This window comes from Cebidichthys violaceus, unplaced genomic scaffold (assembly GCF_023349555.1).
Source record: "Cebidichthys violaceus isolate CVI_PGR_0920_01 unplaced genomic scaffold, fCebVio1.0.p SCAF_1, whole genome shotgun sequence".
NCBI classification, from domain to species: Eukaryota; Metazoa; Chordata; class Actinopteri; order Perciformes; family Stichaeidae; genus Cebidichthys; species Cebidichthys violaceus.
In genome coordinates, this window is record NW_027176262.1 from 33,238 (window position 1) to 59,665 (window position 26,428).

Genomic DNA, 26,428 nt, shown 5'->3' on the forward strand with positions numbered 1-26,428 from the left:
TCATTGCTGGGGCCCCTGGACATTTGTGTGAAAGTGTGTGAGTGTATTTACGTGTGTTGCATGTGTTTAGTATGCATACATCAACTTTTAAACATACAGTTTAAAAGTTGATATATTAAGGAGTAACAAGGGTGTTAAAAGGGGTAAGTTTGAAATGCCCCTTTGTTTTATTTCATTGTATTTGATCTTATTTCATTGCTCGTTCTAGACGGACAAAGCAGGCTGCGCCACGTTTATCTTCACAATGTCAACTTTCACAAGAATTTCGCAAAAGGCGCTGCGAGATGACGTGCAGATCCGGGCCAAAGTGGAAGAGGAGGGCACAGGCAAGTCATATAATATTTTATATCATATTTATATGTGGAAAAGAGAGAGAGATTTACACTGCCGTGTTATGAAACAGTTGTTGTAACGTGGAGGCTTCTTGTACAGGTATTTCACGCAAACAAGAGCAGAGAATAAGGATTTCATATGTCGTTGGTAAGCTGTCCTTCACCAACACGCCCAAGATTTATGACGAAGGCTCAAACGTGGAGGGAAAAGTAAGAGCATGTGGCCTTAACTTCTTTGTTGAGATTTTAGACGCGGTGTATTCTCGGTGATACGACTCTGTGCTTCCAACAGATTCAAGCGGTTCATTACAACAACACACCCATTGCCAACATGCCGCTGTACCTGTTCGAGGGTGAAAGCTGGTCAACACGCCGGCTGCAGAATCTCACGACCAACAGCGATGGAGTCGCCACTTTCTCATTCAGCACAACTGAACTTAAAGGGGACATCCAACTCCGCGTAAGTAAGAAGTAGCACTACACTGGTTTCTCAATATGCTGGAAGGTAAAACATATGAATGGTAGTTAACCATTATATATGTTATTGATCCTGTTTGAATTCAGCCATTAATTATACATATGATGTTTGTCAATTTAAATGAGAAAGAACGAGTGAGACCTCATTGTTGGTGTGAGAACATCCTGGTAATAAACACATCGTAGCTTCAAAAAGAGACGTTACTTATACCACTTTTTGGCATGTCATCTTTCTATTTACGGATTTTCACCGTCTTCTACTTCAAAAACTTTACGACAAATGAAAATCTCTTGACGTGCCAAATTTTTAGATTGACAAACATCATATGTGTAATTTATGAACAATTCAAACAGGATCAAATAATTGTTTGTCTCTCACCATTGACTACCATTGCTATTTTTCCAGAAACTAGGTCCCATGGTGGTCAAACGGGAGGGGCTTGACTTATCTCTAAACCTTAACATTCACTTTGTTTGTAAAAACTTTCTTCTGCCTCTATGAGCTCCTTTACAGAGTTTCTTTTCTGCTATCTAGGTCAGCAGCTTGCCGACATATGGCTATCCCGGTTACAGAACGCCGTACTACGAGGCTGGAGATCACACCGTGTCGTTGGTCCGACCTTCAACTCCACACACTCAAACAGTCAGCTCCCTGAAGGTGAAGCAGAATAATAACCCACTTCCATGTGACACAGAAGAAGAATTCACCATCCAATACGTTGTGGTAGGAGAAGCCCAGGGCTTCGTGGATGTGATGTATCTGGTGAGTGAAATATGAGAGACGACGGGGGGAAGATGGTTTTACAATGACTTTTAACATCTGATAACTGACATCTGGCTCAAAGAAAACACACTTATGCCCTTTTAATACCGGGTTTCTGAACGCATCTCTACCTTCTGACAACATAAAACACGACTGTCTCTTGCTAGAGCTAGTTTGTCCCTACCCGGGCTTCCGTAGAAACATGGCGGTGCAAAGATGGCCGGCTCCGTGGAAGACGACCTGCTCCCTTTGTAGATTTGGCTTTTTCTAAGCTAAATAAAACATAACGATTCTTAATTTCAGGTGATTAGACAACTGATTAAAACATAGTTATGAATATTGTTTTCCATTGCTGCCAATTAATCCCCCTATATGTTACTCACTGTTTTGTCCTTTAATAACAGCAGACAGCTGAAATCTGCCGTTAAATTTGTTTTTTTCTACATTATTCATTGTTTTGCAGGCCTTATCCCGAGGAGTAATCGTCATGCAAGGAGTTCAACGGGTCGTTGTGCAAGAAAATTCAGGTGAGCAAAGAATAAAATTACCCTTTATAGCTAGCAAATAATTATGTTTTATTGTTGAATGGAGGGGATGGTAGTTCATATATGAGTTGGTTTGTTTGTTTCAGTGAATGAGGGCGAGGTGTCCTTTAACCTGATGGTGTCTGCTCACATGGCTCCATACATCCAAGTTGTGGCGTACGCCGTCCTCCCCAGTGAGAATGTGATCGCCAACAATGCAGACTTCCCCGTCGAGAAATGCTTCGGTCACAAGGTCAGTGTGAGCTCAAGATGTCACCGTGCTCTTCAATCAAACCGTATATTAAATATATATCCAATGTAATATGGAAAATGTAGATTTGGTGATAAACTTGAATAAATCCAATAGTTTGAAGGAGATGTTTTCACATGAATATAAAATAGATATTAGAGATGAATTATGAGCTGTTTAATTTCCTAACACTAGCTCTAAACAGATTATAATACATCATTAAAACAACTCATGACAAGATATTATTTCCTTACCATTTGAATGGCATGTTTTTTTGCAAATAACCATTATAAATGACAACAATGTAAAAAGTAGTGCTGGGCAACTTAGCGCGTTATTATCGCGTTAACGCATAAATTAATTAACGCCAACAATTATTTTATTGCGCATTAACGCAGTTTTTTTTTAAATGCAATACACACCGTTGATGCCAGCAAATCACCCAAAACAAACGGTGGAGGGAGGCTTTGGAAGACTACGTTGATGCAGCGTGTGGGAGAAGTATAGATAAACAAAAGCAAGACAAGCTAACAAATGCCACAGAGAAGTGGATAGATACAATCTGCAGGCCGACTAGTATTGTGGAAGATGTCGGTCTGAGGAACGTTCTCAAGGTGTGTTCGCCTCTGCTCTGACTGGCATGAAAACAGAAGACACACATTTTGCTGAAATGTGCACGGAACATTTTATTGATGTTGCACAGCAGTGGAACGTTTCAAATAAAGTCAGCACACTGAGCACAGATAGTAAAGAAATATAACTGATACTGTGTAAAGGAATACTGCTGTTAAAAAGAACCTGATTTGTTTAAATTGTTTGCAAACTAAATATTATTGCACTTTTGTTTATATAGCACTACTTTAAAATAAAAGTGAGCAATACACTACTTTTGAATTCATTATTGAACTTTGCGCATAACAATGCGATTAATGGCAGAAAATCATGCCATTAATTGCTATTAAAAATTTTAATCGTTGCCCAGCTCTAGTAAAGAGATATAATCTAAAATATTTGACAGTTTACATTGACTTCAGGATAGTTGCATTTACATTTTAGGAAAAAAAAATAAACCGTGATATTTACCGTTACCGTAGGTTTTGAAGGCAACGCTTTTCTAGTAACGCGTCTCGGTGTAATTGGGGCGTCATAAGGGTGTCAACTCAATGAAAAGCCAGTAATGTAACTAAAAATGAATCTTGGAGATTATTTTTCTTTGAGTAAAATACACATTTGTGTCATGTTGAAAAGATCATAGCTTCTAATTTACTAGTTATGAATCCCAATGCTCCTCTTGGTAAAATAGTGTAGCTGGTTGAGGTGGAGACGATTGTTTTTTAAACCCGAGCGTCCCCCATTCGGACGCAAGCGAACAGACACGTATAAAGTTAATAACAATGAATGAATATATTGATGTTATAGTTATGGAAAAACCTCAGAAATGGGGCTACATTATCCAAGCCATTTTTACATGAAACAAACACAACTCAAACAGCCAACTAAAAGAATTACCAAAATATCATATTCATATTTCGCCAGGAGTGAGCACACACGAGACATTCCATGAGCTAGTGACCGCAGCTACGTGCTAACAAAGAAAACGAGACATGAAAAAGTATGCCCGTGTTCCACACAGATTACTGAGATATCCTCCATTTCTCTCTCTGTCACACCATCGCCAAGTTATAAGCCAACAAGCACCAACAAATCAAACCGCTATATCGAATATTTTCATAAACAGCTCCTTACTTTTGCCGATTCCAAGCCAAACGAGAAATATTTCCGCAGACTTCCACCACTCTATGTGTTCAGCCGGATGCCCTCTGTCTGATTCGTGAGGTCTTGTCTTTCTCCGCCTCTTGTCGGCTTTTGGGGAGGGCTCTAAGTTTCAGCAAATCGGATTTTAGATCCCGATGAGCTAGGGCACGTTTTTGATTCTGATTGGCTAACAGTGCTGTCAATCTTTCTTCTCTTGATTTAAGTGAATTCTATTGGCTCTAACAATTCGAAGGAGGTTTTAATGATGCGTATCCCCCCACGTGGGGCTGAACTACAGCCATGCAAAAGGGAGAGAGCTGGAATGTGAAAAAACACAGAGACTCAATAGAGGTCACTGGAGGATCCTGGCCTTCAATTAAAGCCCAAACTGCTCTATTTAGATGTATTGAACACCATTAGTGATATATACAAGTGAAATATATAGTTTGGTACATGGGAAAATTAAAATGGCACACATTGTGCAAAATGTGTAAATGTTTACATTTTAGAATCCTCGTCTGAACTCTCTGTACTAAAACCTCTCTAATCTTCTTGTGCTTCACTTTATCAAAGTAAAACTTTGCAGAGAGACTGTTCACATATTGTGCTATGATCTGTGGGAGGTTTAAACCTTGAAGCTACATCATTCCTAAAAATAAATATCCTGAAAGTGCTTTTTATTTAGGCAAAAATTTTAATTTTCAATTTGTGCTGTGTGCCATTTTAATTTACTTTTAACCAGTAACATATATACTGATATTTACACATCTGAACAAATCTCACAAGTGTTCCCTTTATTATAACACCAAAAGTATAAAAATACAGCTTGTAGTTGCAAAACTATACTCATTTTAGTATGGCTATGCAATTTTCAAGCGGAGGCCTAGGGTTTAACAGGTGTTAAGGTTAGTAACTCGAGTAGTCAGGGGTCGGGATAGCCCATCGGTCAGAACACTGGACCCCCAAAAAGTCAGGTTACGGTACCTCGGTGAGCACGGGTGCCAAATCCTAGCACTTGAATGCTGCCAGGAAGAGCAGTGAGATTCATGATAATGCCTCATCCACCACTAACTGTGTCTTTTCTGTGTCAGGTGTCCCTGGAGTTCTCTCCGTCCTCAGCCGTCCCAGGAGAGGAGACCACCCTGCAGCTGACGGCCCAGCCCGACTCTCTGTGCGGTGTGAGTGCCATCGACCAGAGCGTCCTCATCAAGGAGCCGGGGAAAAGTCTGGACGCAGACAAGGTACCTGCTGGAGTCAAACCACAAATCCATCTGCATTTACTTCATTAACGTCATCAGTTTTTCCTCCTGTCATGGTCAATCTGTCTTCCTTTTCTCCCTCTTGTCAGTCGTCCATTATACATTTTGGAAAAGGAAAAAGTTTAGATAACATATGTGACGATATGAAGAGTCTGCCTGAAGAATAAAGGCATTGTTTAGACAAATGAAGTTCCCCAATTGTCAGATCTTTATAGAACAAATAACATTTTTACGGTTTTCAGCTTTGAACCATTTAGTTTAGTTTAGTTTTATTTATTTTGCACAATTTAAACATTTAACAATAAAATAAAAATATACAAACATAACAGAGATAAATAAATATCACAGTGCAGCAAGAGGCAAAAAGCCAACTGGGCTTATTTGAAGTCTCCACCTATATAATATTAAAATGTAACAATATTACAGAGAACATAAAATGAATATGCATAAGACTACATAAAATATTATTGACAAGATGTTTTTACAAGATATGAAATATGATAACAATATTAATACATTACAAACAACAAAAGAAAAGAAAATGTAATTGTGTCATGTGAGAGTAAGCATGCATGTGTTTGTTCAGGAGATATTGGTTTATACACCTGCATTAACTCAAAAGTTAACCTGTCCAAGCATCGGACCTGGGGGGACAGGGCCTTCTCCATTGCTGCCCCCTCCCTCTGGAACTCCCTTCTCCAACACCTCAGACATTCTCCCTCACTCGCCACTTTCAAAACTGCACTCAAAACTCACCTGTTCAAATCTGCTTTTAACCTGTAAAGTCAGTTATGTATGTTTTCTTTCTTTCTTTTTGTGTTGTTCCTTACTGTTATGATTTTGTTCTTATTATTAATGCTTTTATTGTTTTATGTTTTTTTACCATGTAAAGTGTATATATAAATAAAATGTATTATTATTATTATTATTATTATAAGCAATAGTAATGCTACAAGTCCCTACGAGTGAAACAACTATGAATATAATATAACGGCTAAAACAAGAAATACATGAACAATAATACATAAAAAAGCAATTACAAAACAGCAATTAGATTTTCTTTTCGGCACCTTTTGAAACATTTTATAGAGGAACATTTTTTTGTTAGGAGGGAAAAGTCATTCCGTAGTTTGGTTCTCCTAAATCTTATTGAAAATTGGCCTCTGCCATGTCTTTTCTCTTCAGATATTCAACCTGTTGCCCGTCTCAAAAGTCTCCTACATTCCATATCTGCTTGAAGATTCCATGGAATGTTTGCGCGTGAGACCGAGAAGATCTGTCTTGCCGTTCCCCAATGTGCAGACAGAGGACGCTCATACGACTTTCGCGGTACAAACATGAATGCACAATATCTTTGTATTGTTTGTTGTAGTATGTTTTGCTGTTGCACATTTCAGTTGACGCCTGTATGTTGTTGTATTATCTAGAATGTGGGGATGAAGATGGCAACAAACTTGCTAATCCGAGTGCCTTCGTGCCTCAAGTACAAAGGAAGAGATTTCTACCAGGGCCACAACTATGGTGACTTATTTTGATTTGTTAATTTGCTCTATGAAGTGACACATTGCTATATATTTACCAGCATTAAAAACAGGTTTTTCTCTGCTTCTGATGGATTATGTTCTGCTTTTTTTCAGGTTTTAATTTAATGTATCCAGCTCATCCTAGAGAAAGATTGCTAGCTTCCCCACCTGATAACTCACCAATAGAGACGGTCCGCACTTTCTTCCCTGAGACCTGGATATGGGACCTGGTGGAAGTGGGGTGAGTTTTTTTTGCACCACAGTCCTTCTCTCAGACCTGATGGCTCTGAGGACGCTTAGGAAAATGGATTAGTTCACCAGTGTGTACAGTACACACCACCAGAGGTCAGTCTCTACCATAGACTGTGTATAAGAATCGGATGCCCTCATTCGTTTGTGGACTGCAGTTGTGAAGCCTTGAGTTCTGCATTTTGGCTGAGGGGTGGAGCTTAAGTACAACTGAACGCTGAGAACACTGAGACATTTTTAGGCGACCAAAATATTACAATTAACTTTGACAAGGTAAAAAAGAAAACACTGTGAAAGTTAAAGTTGTAAGATGAAAACACCGACAACTTCCAGACCGGACGACGCAGTGGTAGAGACCTGTCAATCACAAGGTAGTCCCTCCCTGAAGCATATCCTGCTTTATAGAGATTGAGACCATAAACTCATGTTTACAATGTTTACTGAGGGAATAAATCAACAGGTCTCTACCAGAGACGTATACGGTATCTCTATGTCACTCCTCCTCAGTCCAGATATGGTCACTTCCTGTTCACTGGTTGCAAAATAACAAGATGGCAAAATTTTTTACTTCTAATAGGCGTTAATCGTCTGCTCACATTAGTTGTTCTTTGACTAATCTGAATCATGGAAGTCTGATGTTGAAGTTGACAGAATGTCTGTGTGTGTGTGTGTCTGCTGTATCAGAGGCTCTGGAACGAAGGACGTGTCCCTCACCGTCCCAGACACCATCACCACCTGGGAGACGGAGGCCTTCTGTCTGTCCCCTCAGGGTTTCGGCTTGGCCCCCCGTAAAGAGATCACCGTCTTCCAGCCCTTCTTCCTGGAGCTCAGCCTGCCCTACTCCATCATCCGGGGGGAGCACTTTGAACTGAAGGCGACCATCTTCAACTACTTGAGCAGCTGCATCATGGTAACCAACGTTTTCATGTGGACTTGAATGCTAATGTCAAGCATGCTAATGTGCTCATAATGACAATGCTAACATGCCGATGTTTAGCAGCTGTAATGTTCACCATCTTATTCCTCGATTAGACAAGATCCATTTATGGTACCAGGTTCATTTCTCTGTTTCATTTTCTGCTTTAGATTCTCAGTTCATCGCCATAATGACACTGCGGCAAGCAAACAAATGAACATCTGAACTTTGTCAAGTTTACGAAGTAGCTTCACGGGCTGCCATAAAAGAATGAAGGCTATTTAATTTTATTACAATTTGTCTTCTCTCTTGACCAATCAGTGGTCTGCGGTGTTTTAAAGTTCTTCAAAGCTTCATGTGTTAAAGCTGCATTCTCTCTAGTGTCCATCAGGGGGCAACTCCTCTGGTTGTATAGAAGTCTAGTCTAAAATGACACTACTTCTCTCTTGATTTATTCCCTCAGTAAACATGAGTTTATGGTCTCAATCTCTAGTGTCAAGTCTTCTTCAATACAGCATGATGTTCATTTAGTACATTATGGTCCATTTAGAGTCAGACCATAAAGCAGAGGATGCTTTAGGGGCAGGGCTACACAGTGATTGACAGGTCTCTACCAGAGACGTATACGTCGTCTCTATGTCACTCCTCCTCAGTCCATATATGGTCACTTCCTGTTCACTGGTTGATAAAACAACATGGCAACGGCCGTAATCCAAGATGCAGAAGCCGGACACAGTCTCTTACCAATGTTCTTGTAAATGTTTGTCAGTTTTCAAACTGCTTGAGAATTTGATATCTGCTTTTTTTGGAACAAAAACTATGCAAGACGCAGCTTCAAAGTCAAAGTGTTGCATCATCTTCATGTTTTGGTTTGATACGGCGTTTGCAATATAAATGTCCAGTTTTAAAATATATATTGTCTCTCTTGACCAGGTCTCCGTGACTCCGGCCCCCTCCTTAGACTACACCCTCACCCCCCTCTCCGGAGACAAGTACACTGCCTGTTTGTGCGGCAGTGAGCGCAGGACCGTGAGCTGGACCATGGCCCCCTCAGCCTTAGGTGAGAGTCAGGTTTTCATCCACACTGGTGTTACAGGCTGTGGGATCCACCTCAGAGACTAAATGATTCGACACTCCTGGATCTGTTTTTAGGAGTCGTGAACGTGACGGTGGCCGCCGAGGCCGTGGCATCCCACGCTTCTTGTGACAACGAGATTGTGAGCGTGCCGGAGAGAGGTCGCATCGACGTGGTCACACGGTCTCTCATCGTGAAGGTCGGTACTTTAAAACAAGATGACAAAGTCAAAGTTCTACCGTCTTATTGGATGGAAAGTCTCAATGATTTTGTTTCCTCTCAGGCTGAAGGAATTGAGATGTCAAAGACCTACAACTGGCTGCTCTGCCCGAAAGGTCAGTGTGTTTTACACCAAACATCACAGTTCATCACACTGTTTTAGAGCAGATTCATTTAATGCAGTTATTTAAAGTTACTGTGAGGAACTTCTAACTGGTCCTGAACCAGTCTCAGTTTAGTCCTATCAGACCTCCATCAGTAAAGACACCATCAGAGAGAAGATGGTCTATTTCTATAGAGTTATTCTTAATTAATGCTCGTCATCTGTGCCACCGGGTCGGATTCTGGTGAAACCAGATGAAATCATGCAGGTTCACCAGAAACTCCTTCAGCTCAGACTTCAGCAGAGACCGGTCCACCGGGGACAGACCCAGATCCTCCAGCAGAGACCGGTCCATTGTGGACAGACCCAGATCCCCCAGCAGAGACCGGTCCACCGTGGACAGACCCAGATCCTCCAGCAGAGACCAGTCCACCGTGGACAGACCCAGATCCAGAACTTCGGAGGGAGGAGGAGATCTCAGCTCCCGGCAGCAGCAGCATCTCCTCCTCCTCCTTCTTCAGGAGCTTCTCCTGAGAGAGCTTTTCCTCTCTGGGAGTCAACACCGACACCACTCTGCTGGAGACCCAGGACGTATTGCTGGACTCACTGGAGGGGCAGACTGTCAGACCCTGTTGCAGTAAATGAGAGGTTTTCTAAAAGGAGTCTGGTGTTCAGAGACACTACGACTTTAGTCCACAGGGACCAACAGAATCAACACAAAGTTAAAGTTCCTCACAGTAGCTTTAAATACCTTTAATCAACCATCTAGCATCTTGTTTCCAGTCAGACCTGTTTCAGTTCATGATCCTCTAACCCAGGGGCGTTTCTAGGATTCAAAGACAGGGGGGGCTTAGCCCCAAGGGGAGGGGCATGTTTGTGCGCACAGCGCGCTGCAATTTTTTTTGGGGCCGCGGATATCCATTGTTTCAGACAGTTCATAGATTGATTCAATCAGAAAGAGTGTGATTTTGCTCTGTAGTTTTGCTTGTATTCAGTATATGATAACACAACAGACAGAATTTCAGGGTCATCGTGAAATTTGACAACACAAATATGAACTTTTCTCAAAGAGAGAAATAATTGTCCTGCTTGTAAAGGAAAGATGGATAAACTAGCTTTCATATCCGCGTCACTCCCAAATCCTAATTCTTAAAGGGACCGCACACAATGGATGGAGAATGGACCTGACAGTGTCAACTTTTGAGTTCTTTACTTGTCTTATTATGAGCAGAAGGGAATAAGATTTTGATCAACATTTACATCAATTTTGTTTTCCGGGTAGGTTTTACATACCAGTGATATTTTATGCTCATTTGGACACTATCACTGAGATAAAGATGAACTAGTTCAGTGTCAAATATGCCATTAACTGATTATAAACAACAACATTCTATAGGGACTGATATTATTGTTTCGAAATACTAGAGAGATATATTAATGCAAAGAATAGAGAGATCTCATCATCACCCGCTTATCCGGGATCAGGTCGCGGGGGCAACAGTTCCAGCAGGGGACCCCAAACTTCCCTTTCCCAGGCCACATCAGCCAGCTCTGACTGGGGGATCCCGAGGCGCTCCCAGGCCAGTTTGGAGATATAGTCCCTCCACCTGGTCCTGGGCCTCCCTCGGGGTCTCCTCCCAGCTGGTCGTGCCTGGAACACCTCCCTAGGGAGGCGCCCAGGTGGCATCCTCACCAGATGCCCGAACCACCTAGAGAGATGTCGATAGTTATTTCATGTATTTTGAATTGGCTCGTTCACTCTTGCTCACTGGAGACAGTTTCTAACAAAATAGCTAGCTAGCTAGCTTAGTGTTAACATAGCCCACTACTATATTCCCTTTCATTTGCCTCAAGTAAACCTAAATGTAAGCAGGTAACAATCGTTAACAACTACAGATAGACACATTCTGTAACTACCTGTACTTACAATTTCACTCCGTGCATCATTTACTTTGAGCTAAACTCTTTGGCTATAATCCTGGCTGTCATTGACGAGAGACGTTACTTGGCAGAGTGAGAAAGCCAGCGCAGCAGCCTCCCCAAGGTCCTAGTGCCCGGGTCAATAGTTCAGTATGATGATGGGCTGTTGGATTGTACTTTGAAGAGAAAACATACAAACCAGAACGCACGCACATATGTAGCATGTTAGAGTTATAAATAACTTGTCCAGAAACAACAGTTTAATTTAATGACATTTACAAAATAAAAAAATAAATACATTTTTAAAGCCAATAATGCCAAATTATTTGGAGGGGCTGAAGAACATTTTAGGGGGGCTTCAGCCTAACGACGCCCCTGCTCTAACCATCCGTTGAATGTGAATGACGTCTTTGTTTTACTGCTGATCTGTTTGTTCTCTGTCCACAGGAGAGGCTCTGACAGAGGAAGTAGACCTACAGCTCCCCGGGGACGTGATTGTTGGATCAGCCCGTGCTTCAGTATCAGTCCTGGGTAAACTAATCAATCCATTTTGGTTGAGTTTTGCTGTTAACCAAACAAATCGTTATGCTTTCAATGATCAACTTGAGATTTAAGGCGAGCTTTAGTAGATACATTTAAAAAACAGCTTTGTGTTGTTTTTATCAGCACTAAACAGAAAACACAATCGTATTTAGTAAACTGGAGGAAATATGAACATTTTAAAGAAACAGTACCAAACTAATTAACTAAATTTAATGCAAAGTGCATTTCTAATAAGCTTCATTCTGTCAAAATAACAACAGTTTTTTTACAATTGATTATCTGTGTCTTTAGTAAACCAGAGCTCAGGTCAGTCACATGTTCGGTCTTATGCCGTGTTCACACCAGCGGCGGCGTGAATGACGCGAATGACACAATTGACGCGATTAACCACGTTAATCGCGTCATTCTCGCCGGAGAGGGGGCGTGGCTCATCGGCCTGGAAGCTGTTCAACTGTCTGCCATTTATTACCGCCATTAACCATGGAAAAAAATAACCTCTATTCTGCTTAGTACTTGTTGTGGAAGTCCCAGATATCCCGGGAAACTAAACGCCGTCTTGTCAGGGTTCATACCGGTTCATACCGTTATATACACGGAGCTATAACAGCTTTGTGTATTTCATTGAGCTGTATTCACTGTGTCTAGCAAGCCACACGTCGGCTGGTTTACTACAGCTGAACACAAAACAAACTGATTTTGCTGTGATTTGATTGCAATAAACCGATAAAAGGGACGTCGAAATAACTACGTAATGATGCCGATTTGTAAAAAGTTTGAAATCATGTTTTGTTAGTTCTCTACGCAAGACGACAAGCAAATAACTTTTAAAATGCTTGTTTTCTCAATGGAGCTTGAATCAATCAGTGCTATTCTATGCTAACAGTGTAGCAGCTCCATCAACACTCAAAATAACGTCATCTAGGTGTAAATACGGCAGCATCTTTTCATTGTTTCTACCATATGGTTTATACACACACATTTATACACATAGTTTGGTCCGGTCTACTAATATGAGGTATTGTAGAGCTCTGGGTGAACACAGATGGCTACAGTATTTATTTCCGGATTTAACAACGGTAGGACGTCGCTGACGACAGGAGGAGCATCTCAACGCTGATAGGCTATCGTGTCACAGCGGCATGAGTTTTTTTTGCCGAAGTTGAAATATTTCAACTCCATTCGCGCCATCGCCAATTTGCGTCACTCCAGTCTCATCGCGTCTGTGCATAGACTTTGGATGTAATCTACTCGCATGTATAATTCCATGTTTGGTGTGAATGCACCTTTAGTAAGTCAGTGTTTTTTGTTTTTTTTTGTGTGCAGGTGACATTCTGGGCCGAGCCCTGAACAACCTGGATGGGCTGCTGAGGATGCCGTACGGATGTGGGGAGCAGAACATGGCGCTCCTCGCCCCCAACATCTACATCCTCCAGTACCTGAGAAACACTCAGCAGCTCACCTCAGCCATCACCGACAAGGCCACCAAGTTCCTGACCAGCGGTGAGTCTAACTAAAACAACACATTTAAGATCTTAATTATGAGAAGTGTACCCACAGTCTGGTGCTGGATGCACCCTGGTAGTGACCTTTGCTTGCCTCTTTTCTTTCCCCCTAATTTCCCGTCATCAAAGCATTCAAGTCCCCAAAAAAATATTTTTCGTCTTGCATACATTTACTTTAAATCATGAACTCAATAAAAATGTGTGTGTCAGTGAATGCAACTCCTAAGTGTGTTTGTACTGTGATGCAGGCTACCAGAGACAGCTGAACTACAAGCACCATGATGGAGCTTACAGCACGTTTGGATCAGGAACACCGAACACCTGGTGAGAAAAGTGATGATGTCATACAGTTTAGCTTTTCAGGGCTTGACATTAACCCTCTGAACCCCAAAACAAAAGCATATTTTCTTTAAGCAATCACTAAAAGTACAGCGTTTATCAGCCAGAAGCTGTCAAAAAAACTGTCAAAAAAAACAACATGGCGACAGCTGTAATCCAAGATGGCGACGGAAAAATCTTTGAACTCGAGGGTTTGCAACATCAGTCTACAAACCAATGATTGATGTCCATTGTCGCCATGACCACGTCCACTTCTTATACAGTCTGTGCTTTACTGTCGAGTCCTGCTTTCATACTGAGAGAGAGGAGATGATGAGATTCCACTTCATCAGCATGTTTTTGTGATGAAATGTGACGTCACGCTTTCTTAAAACCCTGTTGTCCCTCGTGAGAAGTTCTTCAACGTGCTACATGAACACAAGCATGTACATGATGTCTTATTTAATCGTTTTAATGTCTCAACTTCCTCCTCAGGCTGACTGCGTTTGTGGTGCGATCGTTTGCCAAAGCCCAGTCCTTCATCTACATCGACCCGATAAAGATGGAAGAGTCCGTGAGTTGGCTGAAAAATAAACAACGAAATGAGAGCGGATGTTTCGAAATGTCAGGAAAACTCTTCCACAACAGAATGAAGGTAAATAAAGTCACACTGGGTTTTGTGTTAAAGTATGACTTTAAACATCTCAGTCATAACTTCTGTCATTTGAACAAGTTTCACTTATCAAAACAAACTGTAATTTGAGACTCATGAACCTGTCAGACCTGCAATTTCCCCGTGACAATCATTTGTGAAACAGGACACAGATGCTATTTACTAACTGTGTTATCAGCAGTTGTTCAGCCGATTGTAAAATAATCACGGTTCAGATCGTATCACAGATCAGATCAGCACAAAATAAAATAAAGCAAATATAACTTTTAGATTCCTGATCACATGTTTTTTTGCCGCTGATACCAATTATTGATCATTGATGATCCATTTTAACAGATACAGATACATTTGTTGTTTGATTAAAGCAGCTGTTCTACAGAATAATTTTTCTTTCATCATCCCAAAAATCATTTAAACCGACCTGCAGTCAGTAAACCATAGAATATTCTAAATGTTATTTAAAAACTTTGTTTTAGTAATTTATAGTTACTAAATCTGAATTGAATTGTAAGGCACTTTGGATAAAGGCGTCTGCTAAATGAATGTAATGTAATGCTTAGAGCTCGTGTTATGAGGTTAAACATCATAATTCATCTCTAATATCTATTTTATATTCATGTGAAAACATCTCCTTCAAACTACTGGATTTATTCAAGTTTATCACCAAATCTACATTTTACAGATTGCACGTGAACACATCATGATAACGTTATAATTCACCTTCAGCCAGTTCTCATGTTCACTGAGCAGAGCCTGAAGGCATAATAATGTAACTGAAGTGAACCTCCGTTGGTTAGCCGTTAGCAGTGCTGCTAACGTTATTAGCTCTCCTCCTGTTGGTTTAAACACTGATTGGTTGTTTACAATGAAACATGATCAGAGATCAGAGACTAGAACCACATGTTCTACTGAATACTGGAGGAGAACCATCGTCAGGAGAACTTTATTTACACTGTGATGGTTAACGTTAAACTTTATTTACACTGTGATGTTAACGTTAAACTTTATTTACACTCTGATGGTTAACGTTAAACTTTATATACACTGCGATGGTTAACGTTTAAACTTTATTTACACTGTGATGGTTAACGTTAAATCTTTATTTACACTCTGATGGTTAACTTTTAAACTTTATTTACACTGTGATGGTTAACGTTAAATCTTTATTTACACTCTGATGGTTAACTTTTAAACTTTATTTACACTGTGATGGTTAACGTTAAAACTTTATTTACACTCTGATGGTTAACGTACGGATCACGGATCATCAACGGTCCTTTACTCCTCTACTGGTTACCAGTGATCAAAGTCTCGTTGTTGAATGTTCGCTGGTGATCTTGGTGTCTTCATCATGTTTCCTCTCTTTAGGGCGGCGTGTCTGATGAAGTGACTCTCACTGCTTACATCACTGCTGCCTTCCTGGAGATGAATACGTCCGTAGAAGTGAGTAGAAACAACTAATGCACCACGAATAATATCATAACTTTAAATAAGAATTTTCCTTTGTAATGATTTTTACACAAACGAGAAAAAAAGAAACAGAAAGTTATGTTGCTCAATGTTCTGTCCGGTTAGTTAGTTAGTTAGTTAGTTAGTTAGTTAGTTAACATTACGTAGTGTTTTAGAGTTGATGGGTTAAGTTAAACTACTCTGACTGACTGTCGTGTCATAAACAAAATTAAAAGTATTCCCCAAAATAAACACAAACCTTTACAAAAAGTACAAATCAGTGAGGAAATAAACAAGTTCAACAAACCAAACTAAGATCAAACCCAACAAAATACCCAAAACTCACACACGTCTTCCACAGTTTGGTTCAAAAACTACCACTAGGTGTTGTTACTATTATATTAAAGTAAATAAAAATAATAATTAATTATAAACTTCGCAAGAAACAACTCTAATAAGTTATTATAGTTTTTGATAGACTTTTTTGTCAATAAATATCAATCTTAGTTGTTTTTTGTATTAATATTATAACTAGTGCTGGGCAACGATTATAATTTTTAATCATGATTAATCGTATTGTTATGCACAAAGTTCAATAATGAATTGAAAAGTAGTGTATTGCGCACTTTTATTTTAAAAGTACTTCTATATGAACAAAAGTGCAATAACATTTGGTTTGCAAACACTTTAAACAAATCAGGTTCTTTTTAACAGCAGTATTCTTTACACAGTAGCAGTTATATTTCTTCACTATCTGTGCTCAGTGTGTGACTTTATTTAAACGTTCCACTGCTGTGCAACATGAATAAAATGTTCCACACATTTCATCAAAATGTGTGTCTTCTGTTTTCATGACAGTCAGAGCATGTGAATGCAGCTTCAATATAATGAACTGTAACTCCGAGGTGATTATGTTTATCAACGTGGTTAATAACGTGTTGACTTGCCCAGCACTATATATAACATTATATATTATTTCAAACAATCACAGTCTGTCTGAGATTGTGGTTTTTTTGCAGGCAGTTGTTTCTTTTAAAAATTTCCCAAGTAAAATAAGAAAAATAAAAAAAGTTGTTATTTGTCAGTTTTAATATATCAACAGCAGGTCAATCAGATTGTTTTTGCTCTTTTTCTTCCTTAAACTGAAGTTCTTTGTCGAAAGTTTTGCTGAATATATGAATTTGTAAGAATGAACTTGTGTGTAGAACAATAAAACAAGTTATTTATAATCTGTTCCAGGACCCTAAAGTAAAGAAGAGCCTGTTGTGCCTCAAAGAGTCTTTCGTCGACCTCAGTAACACCTACACCACGGCTCTGATGGTGTACGTCTTCACCCTGGCAGGAGACATGGAGACCAGAGGTTACCTTCTGAATCACCTGGACTCGGTCTCAATACAACAAGGTGAGAAGGGATCCTCCTGAAGGAAATCCCTCTGTCTTCATTACAGTGAATGGAGCTTCACCTTGTCTGTTTTTACGTCTGCTTTTAGGAGGTTTCCTCCACTGGTCTCAGACATCAACAGAGACGTCGGCCTCTCTGTCTGTGGAGATCAGCTCCTACGTGCTGCTGGCTAAACTCAGCGCCTCTCCAGCGGCTGAAGACCTCGGCTACGCCACGCGCATCGTCAGGTGGTTGACGACCCAGCAGAACCATTACGGAGGCTTCTCCTCCACGCAGGTAGAAAAAAAAAAAATACATAGCGTAAAGTGCTGGATTGTGAGTTAAAACGAACAAAGTATTCTCTTCTGGGACAAACAAACTGTGGCTTAGCTGTGACCTGTAGAGAGGTGAAGTCCTGCCAATTCAGGTGCATCACCATGGGACCTTATTTCAGAACAAAATTATAATAATAATAATAATAATAACTTAATTTATATAGCACCTTTAAAAACAGAGTTTACAAAGTGCTTTGACAGACAAAGCAGCAAAAGCAAGGCAATAATGAGACAATCGATACGATTGTCTCAGTATTGAGAAACTAATAAATAAATAAAAATTAAAAGAATTTTAGTAATATTTAGTCAAATCCACCAATAAAAATGAAACCAGAAAATCAGCTTGAAATATGTACGGGAGACAGTGTAGTTGCTACTGCCCGAAGACATCGCAATATATATATATAAATACACACACACGCCAATATTACCAGTAGTGTAATTGAGGTTCAATTGAACTTTTCTGCATTTTAGATTCATACTCTTGGTTTGAATCTTGTATTTGTGATGGACAGTCTTGAACTTGATAGCAGCTGTTGCTTCATAGAAACACATAGTTGACAGCGCATGCATGTGTGTCACTGTTTACCACGGAGATTGAGGCATCTGTATTTGAGATATAAACTTTTGGAAATTACATTTCTGCATTTGTGATGGAAAGACTTGAACTTGATAGTAGCTATTGCTTCATAATAACACGTGTAAGGCAAATGAAACAGTCAAATCACCACAATAGTATTATCAATAAAGAGGAAAGACTGCAGAACGCGTTGATATAATTTTTATGTTTGTGGTGTTAAAATGTGAGTTTTCATGCTCTGCTCCACTCTGACCAAGATGTCGTCACTCTAGCACTGAACATTCCGTGCAATACACACCCATTATAAAATGTGAAACGGACCCAAAATTTTCCTGAAACTTAATCTGTAATTTAATGAAAACTGTGCTAGCCATCAAAATGCCCATTTGACTTCAAATCATTTTTCTATTTTAAAGTATGGTCAGTCAATATGGGCCCAAAGTTAAGTGTTTTTAGCTCTCTTGAAACCGAAATGGAAGTGAATGGACCAATTTTGTTCCGTTTTTCGGGAAAACCGCTGGGCAAATCTCTGAGAAAAGTCATAGCACACCATGCCCGATCAAGCCGCACGTTTTGATGTATTTTTTGTGCAGGTGTTGGCAACGCTGTGTGAGGAGAAGTGCGCCAAACTTTTTCATGGAAGAATTAATAATAAGCCCGCAGGATTATAGTCAGTGTGCTTTTCTACAGGCAGTTTTACTGCCTTTGTGCAAATCCAGCAGGGCAGGTAGACGGGCGGGTAGATGTGACAATGACCTGGCAAAGAGTGACTGAGAGGCAGGGTTTTATAGAGTAAGTGCAGCAGAGTGAGAGTGATAGAGCTGATGAGGCGGGTGACTAACAGGTGCACTGAATGAGCTGATGAGGAGGCAGGTGAGGGGAGTTGTGCTGATGAATAGAGTGAGGAGAGTGTGGAGTGATGGGAGAGAATGGGCAGAGCTGTGACAGTTAGCTCTCAGATGCATATTGTTTCCTTTCTGTCTCACTTCTCTCTAATATTTCAGAACAACTATTCCAGAAAGCTGCTATTATCTCCTTTGTAATATCTCTCACTAATATTGTTGAAAAACGCCATATTGACATGTCTGGTGAAAAAGCTTGAGACGCCTAGCAACAGTAACCAAGGGGGGAGGGGATTAGCAAAGGGTCAATTTGTGCCATGAAGTTTTAAATTAACAAACGTGTAATTCATGGCACAATTCAAACGGGATTAAAATAAATATTAGTCTGTTGACTACTGTACATGTTTTTTTTTAATATTAGGTCCAATGGAGGACACCGTAAAGGGGCGGGACTTCGCTTCTCTCTATACTGAAGTTTAACCGTTTCAGCACTATGTTTTCAAAAGTCTCCAAAATAACAGCCCTATATTCATCTTTGTGACAATTTATAATTAATGAATACATTTTTCTTTAAATGTTTTATTTAACCTATGAAGTAAGGATAATTTTCTCAACCTAAGAGAAACTACCTAAACAATTTTAAATTACCAATAAATTAAAAAATCACATGATTTAGAGATACGTGGTTTTCACGGGATGGTTCCATGACTTAATAACAGTTAAGTGTCAGTGATTATTCACTATACTCTGCATACTCTCCTGTTCGAAATGATAATTTTCTTAATTTATTTCTGTCTGAAAATCAACAGTACATTGTTGTTTTGTGTGTTGTAGGACACAGTGGTGGCTCTTCAGGCTCTGGCTCTCTACTCCACGCTGGTGTTCAGTCCCAGTGGTTCGAGCACGGTGACGGTCCAGTCTCCCAGCGGCCAGCTGACGTTTGACGTGAACCAGAACAACAAGCTGCTCTACCAGGAGAAGCTGCTGCAGGACGTGACAGGAAAGTTCAGCCTAGAGGTGCAGGGCAGTGCATGCGCTGTGATGCAGGTCAGTGGTTCACTGCAGGATGTACATGCACAACCACAAACACTGATAATACGACCTAATGTCAGCGGCCCAGTAGCTGGAAGGGCCATACCTGTAATTCACCTCCACCTGCACTATATATATATATATATATATATATATAGTTATATATATATATATATATATATATATATATACACATATATATACATATACATATATATATACATTTATATTCAATTTAACTTACATTTATTATTCCACCCAGAGGCAGCAGATCACATTGCGCAACATGTTATTTTAATTCATAAAGGAGGATAGTTAGCTTGACATTTTTTGTTACCATAGCAACTAACAAAACATCACCATATTCTTTTGTGCGGGTCAAATAACCACCAAAAAAAACGTTACATTTCTGTTCTGCTCCTACTTTATTTCTATGCTTGTAACACAAGAGAAAAGACAGATATACGTTTTATAATTTAGCAGTAGGTGATTTTTAAAAAAATTCTGAAGACTGTAATTCTCAAACATCTGAATCATCATGAATTTTAACAATTTTGAGTAAAAAACATTCAGAAGATTCTTGTTTATGATTATTAAACCTCCCCTTGTGTACCTCTTTCTCAGATTTCGCTTCAATATAACATCCCAACTCCCACTGATATCACCACTCTCAGTGTCGAGGTCACACCAGAGGCCACCTGCCAAAGACCCAAACTCACTCTGAGGATCACGGTCCAGTAAGTAGTCCCAGCAAGCAGATTCACGTGAACTCAGTAACCATTGGTAGACGTGCGTGGGAGAAATGTTAATAACTTGGTAGCAGATTAACATCACAGTTTTTATTCTGCTTGTATTATAGGTATTTTGGAAACGAGATCAGTACAAACATGGTGATCCTGGATATCAAAATGCTCTCTGGGTTTGTCCCAGACCCAGAGTCTTTGAGTGCGGTGAGTTTATTACATTAACTTTCACCTTTAGGCTTCATCCACACTGCTACGTTTTCCTTTTAAAACAGCGTTTTAAAACAAAAATGCTCTCTGTCCAGACCACAGACTGTATATGAGAAGTGAACATAGTTGTTGTGACGTCACTCATTGGTTTGTGGATGTTTTAAGGGGCTCCAGTTTGGCATTTAGGCCGTCGCCATCTTGTTTTTTTTGCAACCAGTGAACAGGAAGTGACCATATCTGGACTGACGAGGAGTGATGTAGAGACCTCTCAATCACCATATCCCTGCCCTAAAGCATACCCAGCTTTATGGTCTATTTGACTCTAAATTACAAAATTATGTATAATTGTAGAAAGTCAGAATTCACGCTTCGTCAGGACTCTCATACAAGACAACAAGCAAATCACTTTTAAATGCTTGGTTTCTGAATGGAGTTTGGATCGATCTGTGCTAGGCTATGCTAACATTGTAGCTGCTCCATCAACACTCAAAATAGCATCATCTAAATCCATCTTTTTTACAAGGAAAACGTAGTCGTGTGGATGTCGCCCTAGTAGAAATAGAAAGGTTTTCACCTGTTCTTGATGGAGCGTCTGGCTGACTTGTCGTCTCATCACAGCTCAAAGGCGCCCTGCTGGTGGATCGAGTGGAACACAACGGGGATCACGTCCTGGTCTACATAACGGAGGTGAGGAGGAATTCACAGCCAGTAAACAAGACTCAACGCTCTCCAAGATTTTGTGACTCACGGTGTCGTCTTGTTTTTTTTCTTTCTCAACAGTTACTGCAGGAGGTACCCATCAACTACAGATTGGAGCTCATTCAGGAGCTCCCTGTGCAGAACCTGAAGCCAGCCGTGGTCAAGATTTACGACTACTACCAGCCGAGTAAGACCTGAAGAACAGATATCAGAATACTGATTCCTAGTAGTACATGTGTTCACTGTGATGGACTGTTAATCAATCTCTTCTTCTTCTTTCTTTTCTCTCAGGTGACCAGGATGACACAGAATACATCTACTCCTGTGTTACAGGTAACATATCTGTCACAACATGCAGAAGCACTGCTATGGTTTTTATATAAAAAACGTCATTTAATAACCAAAAACATTTTCATTGCAACCTCAAAAAGTATGTTTAGTTGTAGTTTAGTTTATTTATTTTTGCACACTTTAAACAATAAAATAAACAAACGTAACATAGATAAATAATACCACAGTGGAGGAAGAGGCAAAAAAGGCCAACTGGGCCCTGAAGCCTCCATTTACTATGGCCCGAATCCCTGATGCAGTCCGAGTGGAGGACCTATTGTTCTTTTAATGTTTATTACTAGGGCCCGAGCACCTACGTAGTCGGAGTGGAGGACCTTTTGTTCTTCTAATGTTTATTATTCTTATTCTGCGTCTTTCGAGGGGAAAAAGAGGTGCTTGTGCTTGGGCTACACGTCCATTCTTCAAAATGTGCACAAAAATCAGAATCGGTGAAAATCACAAGGAAATTGGGCCGTTGGGCATAATGGCTTAATAGCGCCCTCTATAGAGCAGCCCCAACATTGGGTTATTCCTAGCTGTATGAAATTCAGTAGGTATATGTAATGTGATGGGACGTACAAAAAAGCCTCAAAGAGGTATGCCCTAAACCCAACAGGAAGTCGGCCATTTTTTATTTTATTACTTTTTTTACCATTTCAAGGCGTCATACTTAAACAAATTCCTCCAAGAGATCTGACTCGATTGACTTCAGATTTGGTCAATATGCTCTTGAGATGTTGAGGTAACGTCTTTTGACGTTATCAAAAGATCAAAAAGTTATTGAACTACGTGTCCATGGTGTGGTGGCAAAAAATCACCATTTACCATAAAACAGGAAGTTGTTGTAACTCGGCCGTACATTGTCTAATCTACTCCAAATGTCTCATATGTCATAAAATCCTGATCTGGAACACATCTATATGACAATTTAGAATCATAGTAATAGTGCCACCTTGTGGCAACTGGAAGTTACGGGTTGTATACCGTTACATCCTCCTCCTCACAGATTAATCAGATCCCTTAGTCTTAACACCTTGATAATGCTTCATTGTGAAGATTGTAAGAATTCGTGAAAGGGTGGTGACGTGGTAGCTTGACGAATTTCGATCCTTCGCCGTGAACGAATGAACTGATGTAACTCGACTCCACATGGTCAGATCTCTTCCAGATTTCACATGTTTGATGAGACTCCACTCCTGAAGACATCTACAAGCCAATTATGTATAATAGTCATAGTGCCACCTACTGGTAACAGGAAGTTAAAGTTTCTATATTTTGGCTTGCTTCTCTTAGTAGGAAAATCAGATCGCCATCAAATTGGTACCACACAGTCTTCGCCGTGAAAATCATAGGTGGCTAAAAATGCTTGAAACAGAACCAAACTTGCTACACAGATTTAAAGCCCAAATTGTAGTTATCTGAGATGATGTTAAGGCTTCAGACTGGCAATTTGACTCGATAGCGCCCTGTACAAAAATTTTATGAAGCAGCCCTAGAAGTACGTTTGACTTAGATGTACCAAATTTGGTAATCATGGAACGGCGTGGATGTGATGTGGCGGCCATTTTACATGGTTCACCATCATACATCAAGCTGTTTGACTTTGTCAAAACTTTCCCAAACTTGACATGCTTGAGAAGAGTCATGGCTTGAGGACTTCTGCATGCCAATATTAACTCATAGTATAGCGCCACCTACTGGCAACCACAGACGTATGTACACAATTCTATAAATACATCGGTCCAAACACTGAACTTATTAAAAGGGTGTGTGGGCACACCACCAGAAAAAAGACTTCTCTGATCTAAATATGTGCAAAGTAAGATGTTTGGAGAGGAAAAAATGGATAACACAGGTTTACAAATTGTGCTTGCACGTGGAGTTTTCATTAGTAAATTGAATTGTTTTTGTTCGTTTTGGAGCCAGGCCGTAATGTAAATTAATTTCATGCAACGTGAAGTTTGTTCAATAAAATCAACCTGCACCCAACCTAATTCATGTTATAGATTATACAACATGGGATCACCTTTTGGCTTAAACTTATTTCTCTACAAAAATATGTTTTTTTTCCACATGGAACTATATATTCTGCCATTTCTCCTCAACTCTTCCCGCTTTGAGTCAGCAGTGATTGTCAGAGCTACCTGCAATAACAACCTTTGACAGTCTGTCATGTTACAAACACTGAAGATGAAGATGATAATGATTGTATTCAAAGCTACACTCAAAACATTCAAGGCTTAAGACCTGGCAAAATGAGCTGGTTATGCCATTGGTCCATGCAGGAAATACCGTTTAACTCGTGCACACAGTGTATGATGGTCACAGAAATGCATGGCCGCATCAACCACAGTCCTGCCAGTATGTGCATGAAAGCGTGAGGGCCCGATCAATGCTGCTTGCAGCTTTAATATATTAAAACTTCACAATATTACAGAGAACATAAAATGAATATGCATAAGATATGATTACTTAAGATGTTTTTACAAGATATGAAATATGCACAACATTTTAGAAATCAATAGATTCTTAAAATTGTCACAGTGAATGATGGTTTGTTTATCTTTATGTTTTTGCAGCTTGAAGTGGGAAGTAGAGTCAGCCGTCGAGCAGTTGCTGATTCCAGTAAAAGATACGTGTTGTGTTCCTGAACACCGCGTCTACAAACAGACAAAAACACATATTTTTGTCCTATTGCAGCTGTGTAACTATTGTATGAAGTGAAATGCATGACGGACAATAAAGTAATGTGATGTGAATGTGGCTCCTAAAACTGTCTTTTGTTGAACTTTTTCTACTGTTTCATATCATCCCAAAAAAAAAACTTTTATATTGTCCAATTAAATCCTGGTATCTCCCCCATAAACACACAGAAATACTGCAAAAAGCAGTTAAGTGGTAAACAAATGCCGTAATGTGTGATTATTGTCAAACCACGTTGATGCAGATCAAAAATAAAATGAGAGGTTTTCTAAAGGGACTACACTACCACTTTTGTCCACAGGGACCGCCAAAAACAACAAGAATGAAAAGGTCCTTGTAGTAACTTTAATACCCTAAAAAAAATAAAATCAAATAAGACAAAAGCTGCAGTTTGTCACAAGAACAAAAAGATTTCTAATATTTCCTTATATTTAAGAAGCCATAAGACCCCTTTTTAATCGTTATTCTTTAATGAATAGAACTCGTCAGCTTTGTCAACATAATTATGTGATACATAAACGCTAACAAACACGGATTAAAGCAGAATATTTCTTTTAATCTGAAAGTCATATTTTTCTTTTCATTTGCAGCTTGAAGACTGATTTGTTCCCACTAACATTTTAATTAATTCTCCATTTCATTTAAAGATACATGTATCTTGTGTAGTTTCATGTCTGCTTGTGTATATTTGCGATAAACGAGCATTCATGACTTTTTTCTGTGTTTTAACACTGACAATTATTTTATCACATTAACTCAGTTTTTTTTTAAATGCAATATACACTGTTGATGCCAGCAAATCACATAAACAAACAGTGGAGGGAGTCTTCATCAGACTACGCTGATGCAGCGTGTGGAGAAGTAGAGATAAACTAAAGACAACCTAAGAGACGCCACAGAGAAGTGGAGAGATACAAACTGCAGGACGACTAGTGTTGTGAAGATGTCAGTCTGAAGAAGGTTCTTAGGATCAACGAATGACGGCACGTACGAGCCTCCCTCGAGACGCACCGTCACAAGAAGAACACACGAGTCGTACGAAGAGGAGAGGACTACAAAAGAGACGGAGTCACAACGCACGCCGGTCGTCGCTCTCAACAGAGACTACCGGACATCGCCGGTTAACCGCCATCACCTCGGAGTTAGGGTGCATTATATTGATGAACAGTGGGAGCTACGTTCACATGCTCTGACTGTATGAAAACAGAAGACACACATTTTGATGAAACGTGTGGAACATTGTATACATGTTGCACAGCAGTGGAACGTTTAAATAAAGTCACACACTGAGCACAGATAGTGAAGAAATATAACTGATACTGTGTAAAGAATACTGCTGTTAAAAATACCCTGATTTGTTTAAAGTGATTCAAACCAAATGTTATTGTACTTTTGTTCATATAGAAGTACTTTATAATAAAAGTGAGCAATACACTACTTTTGAATTCATTAGTGAACTTTGCGCATAACAATGCAATTAATCGTGATTACAAATTGTAATCATTGCCCAGCACTAATATATATGTATATATATGTATATATATATATATATATATATATATATACAAGCCAATGCCTGAGAATGAAAAAAATAAAAGTTTAGTCTTATTGTTGCCCAATTTTAAACAGTAAACACATTTCTCACTGTGTTGTAACTCATTTTTATCAGTTCACAAATGTTTACTTACTTGAAAAAAAATTCTACTTTGTCCCCCTTGTCGTC

General features: G+C 39.6%; 1 protein-coding gene across 1 annotated transcript in view; it reads left to right on the forward strand.

The window, feature by feature from the left end:
* Nucleotides 1–24,761, forward strand: part of LOC137865929 (alpha-2-macroglobulin-like) — a 31,531-nt gene extending 6,770 nt beyond the window's left edge. Inside the window, exons 9-36 of the mRNA XM_068701555.1 lie at nucleotides 209–326; nucleotides 433–542; nucleotides 625–792; nucleotides 1,345–1,572; nucleotides 2,036–2,099; nucleotides 2,204–2,349; nucleotides 5,193–5,342; nucleotides 6,546–6,689; nucleotides 6,788–6,881; nucleotides 6,998–7,124; nucleotides 7,817–8,042; nucleotides 8,982–9,108; nucleotides 9,201–9,322; nucleotides 9,407–9,458; nucleotides 11,813–11,896; nucleotides 13,232–13,408; nucleotides 13,659–13,734; nucleotides 14,224–14,383; nucleotides 15,770–15,844; nucleotides 17,090–17,252; nucleotides 17,341–17,528; nucleotides 19,823–20,035; nucleotides 20,645–20,757; nucleotides 20,880–20,970; nucleotides 21,592–21,660; nucleotides 21,754–21,859; nucleotides 21,964–22,005; nucleotides 24,582–24,761. Of these exons, the coding sequence (XP_068557656.1) occupies nucleotides 209–326; nucleotides 433–542; nucleotides 625–792; nucleotides 1,345–1,572; nucleotides 2,036–2,099; nucleotides 2,204–2,349; nucleotides 5,193–5,342; nucleotides 6,546–6,689; nucleotides 6,788–6,881; nucleotides 6,998–7,124; nucleotides 7,817–8,042; nucleotides 8,982–9,108; nucleotides 9,201–9,322; nucleotides 9,407–9,458; nucleotides 11,813–11,896; nucleotides 13,232–13,408; nucleotides 13,659–13,734; nucleotides 14,224–14,383; nucleotides 15,770–15,844; nucleotides 17,090–17,252; nucleotides 17,341–17,528; nucleotides 19,823–20,035; nucleotides 20,645–20,757; nucleotides 20,880–20,970; nucleotides 21,592–21,660; nucleotides 21,754–21,859; nucleotides 21,964–22,005; nucleotides 24,582–24,586 (3,438 nt within the window). The 3' untranslated portion in view covers nucleotides 24,587–24,761. The remainder of the gene's footprint in view (nucleotides 1–208; nucleotides 327–432; nucleotides 543–624; nucleotides 793–1,344; nucleotides 1,573–2,035; nucleotides 2,100–2,203; nucleotides 2,350–5,192; nucleotides 5,343–6,545; nucleotides 6,690–6,787; nucleotides 6,882–6,997; nucleotides 7,125–7,816; nucleotides 8,043–8,981; nucleotides 9,109–9,200; nucleotides 9,323–9,406; nucleotides 9,459–11,812; nucleotides 11,897–13,231; nucleotides 13,409–13,658; nucleotides 13,735–14,223; nucleotides 14,384–15,769; nucleotides 15,845–17,089; nucleotides 17,253–17,340; nucleotides 17,529–19,822; nucleotides 20,036–20,644; nucleotides 20,758–20,879; nucleotides 20,971–21,591; nucleotides 21,661–21,753; nucleotides 21,860–21,963; nucleotides 22,006–24,581) is intronic.
* The last annotated feature ends 1,667 nt before the right edge of the window (nucleotides 24,762–26,428 follow it).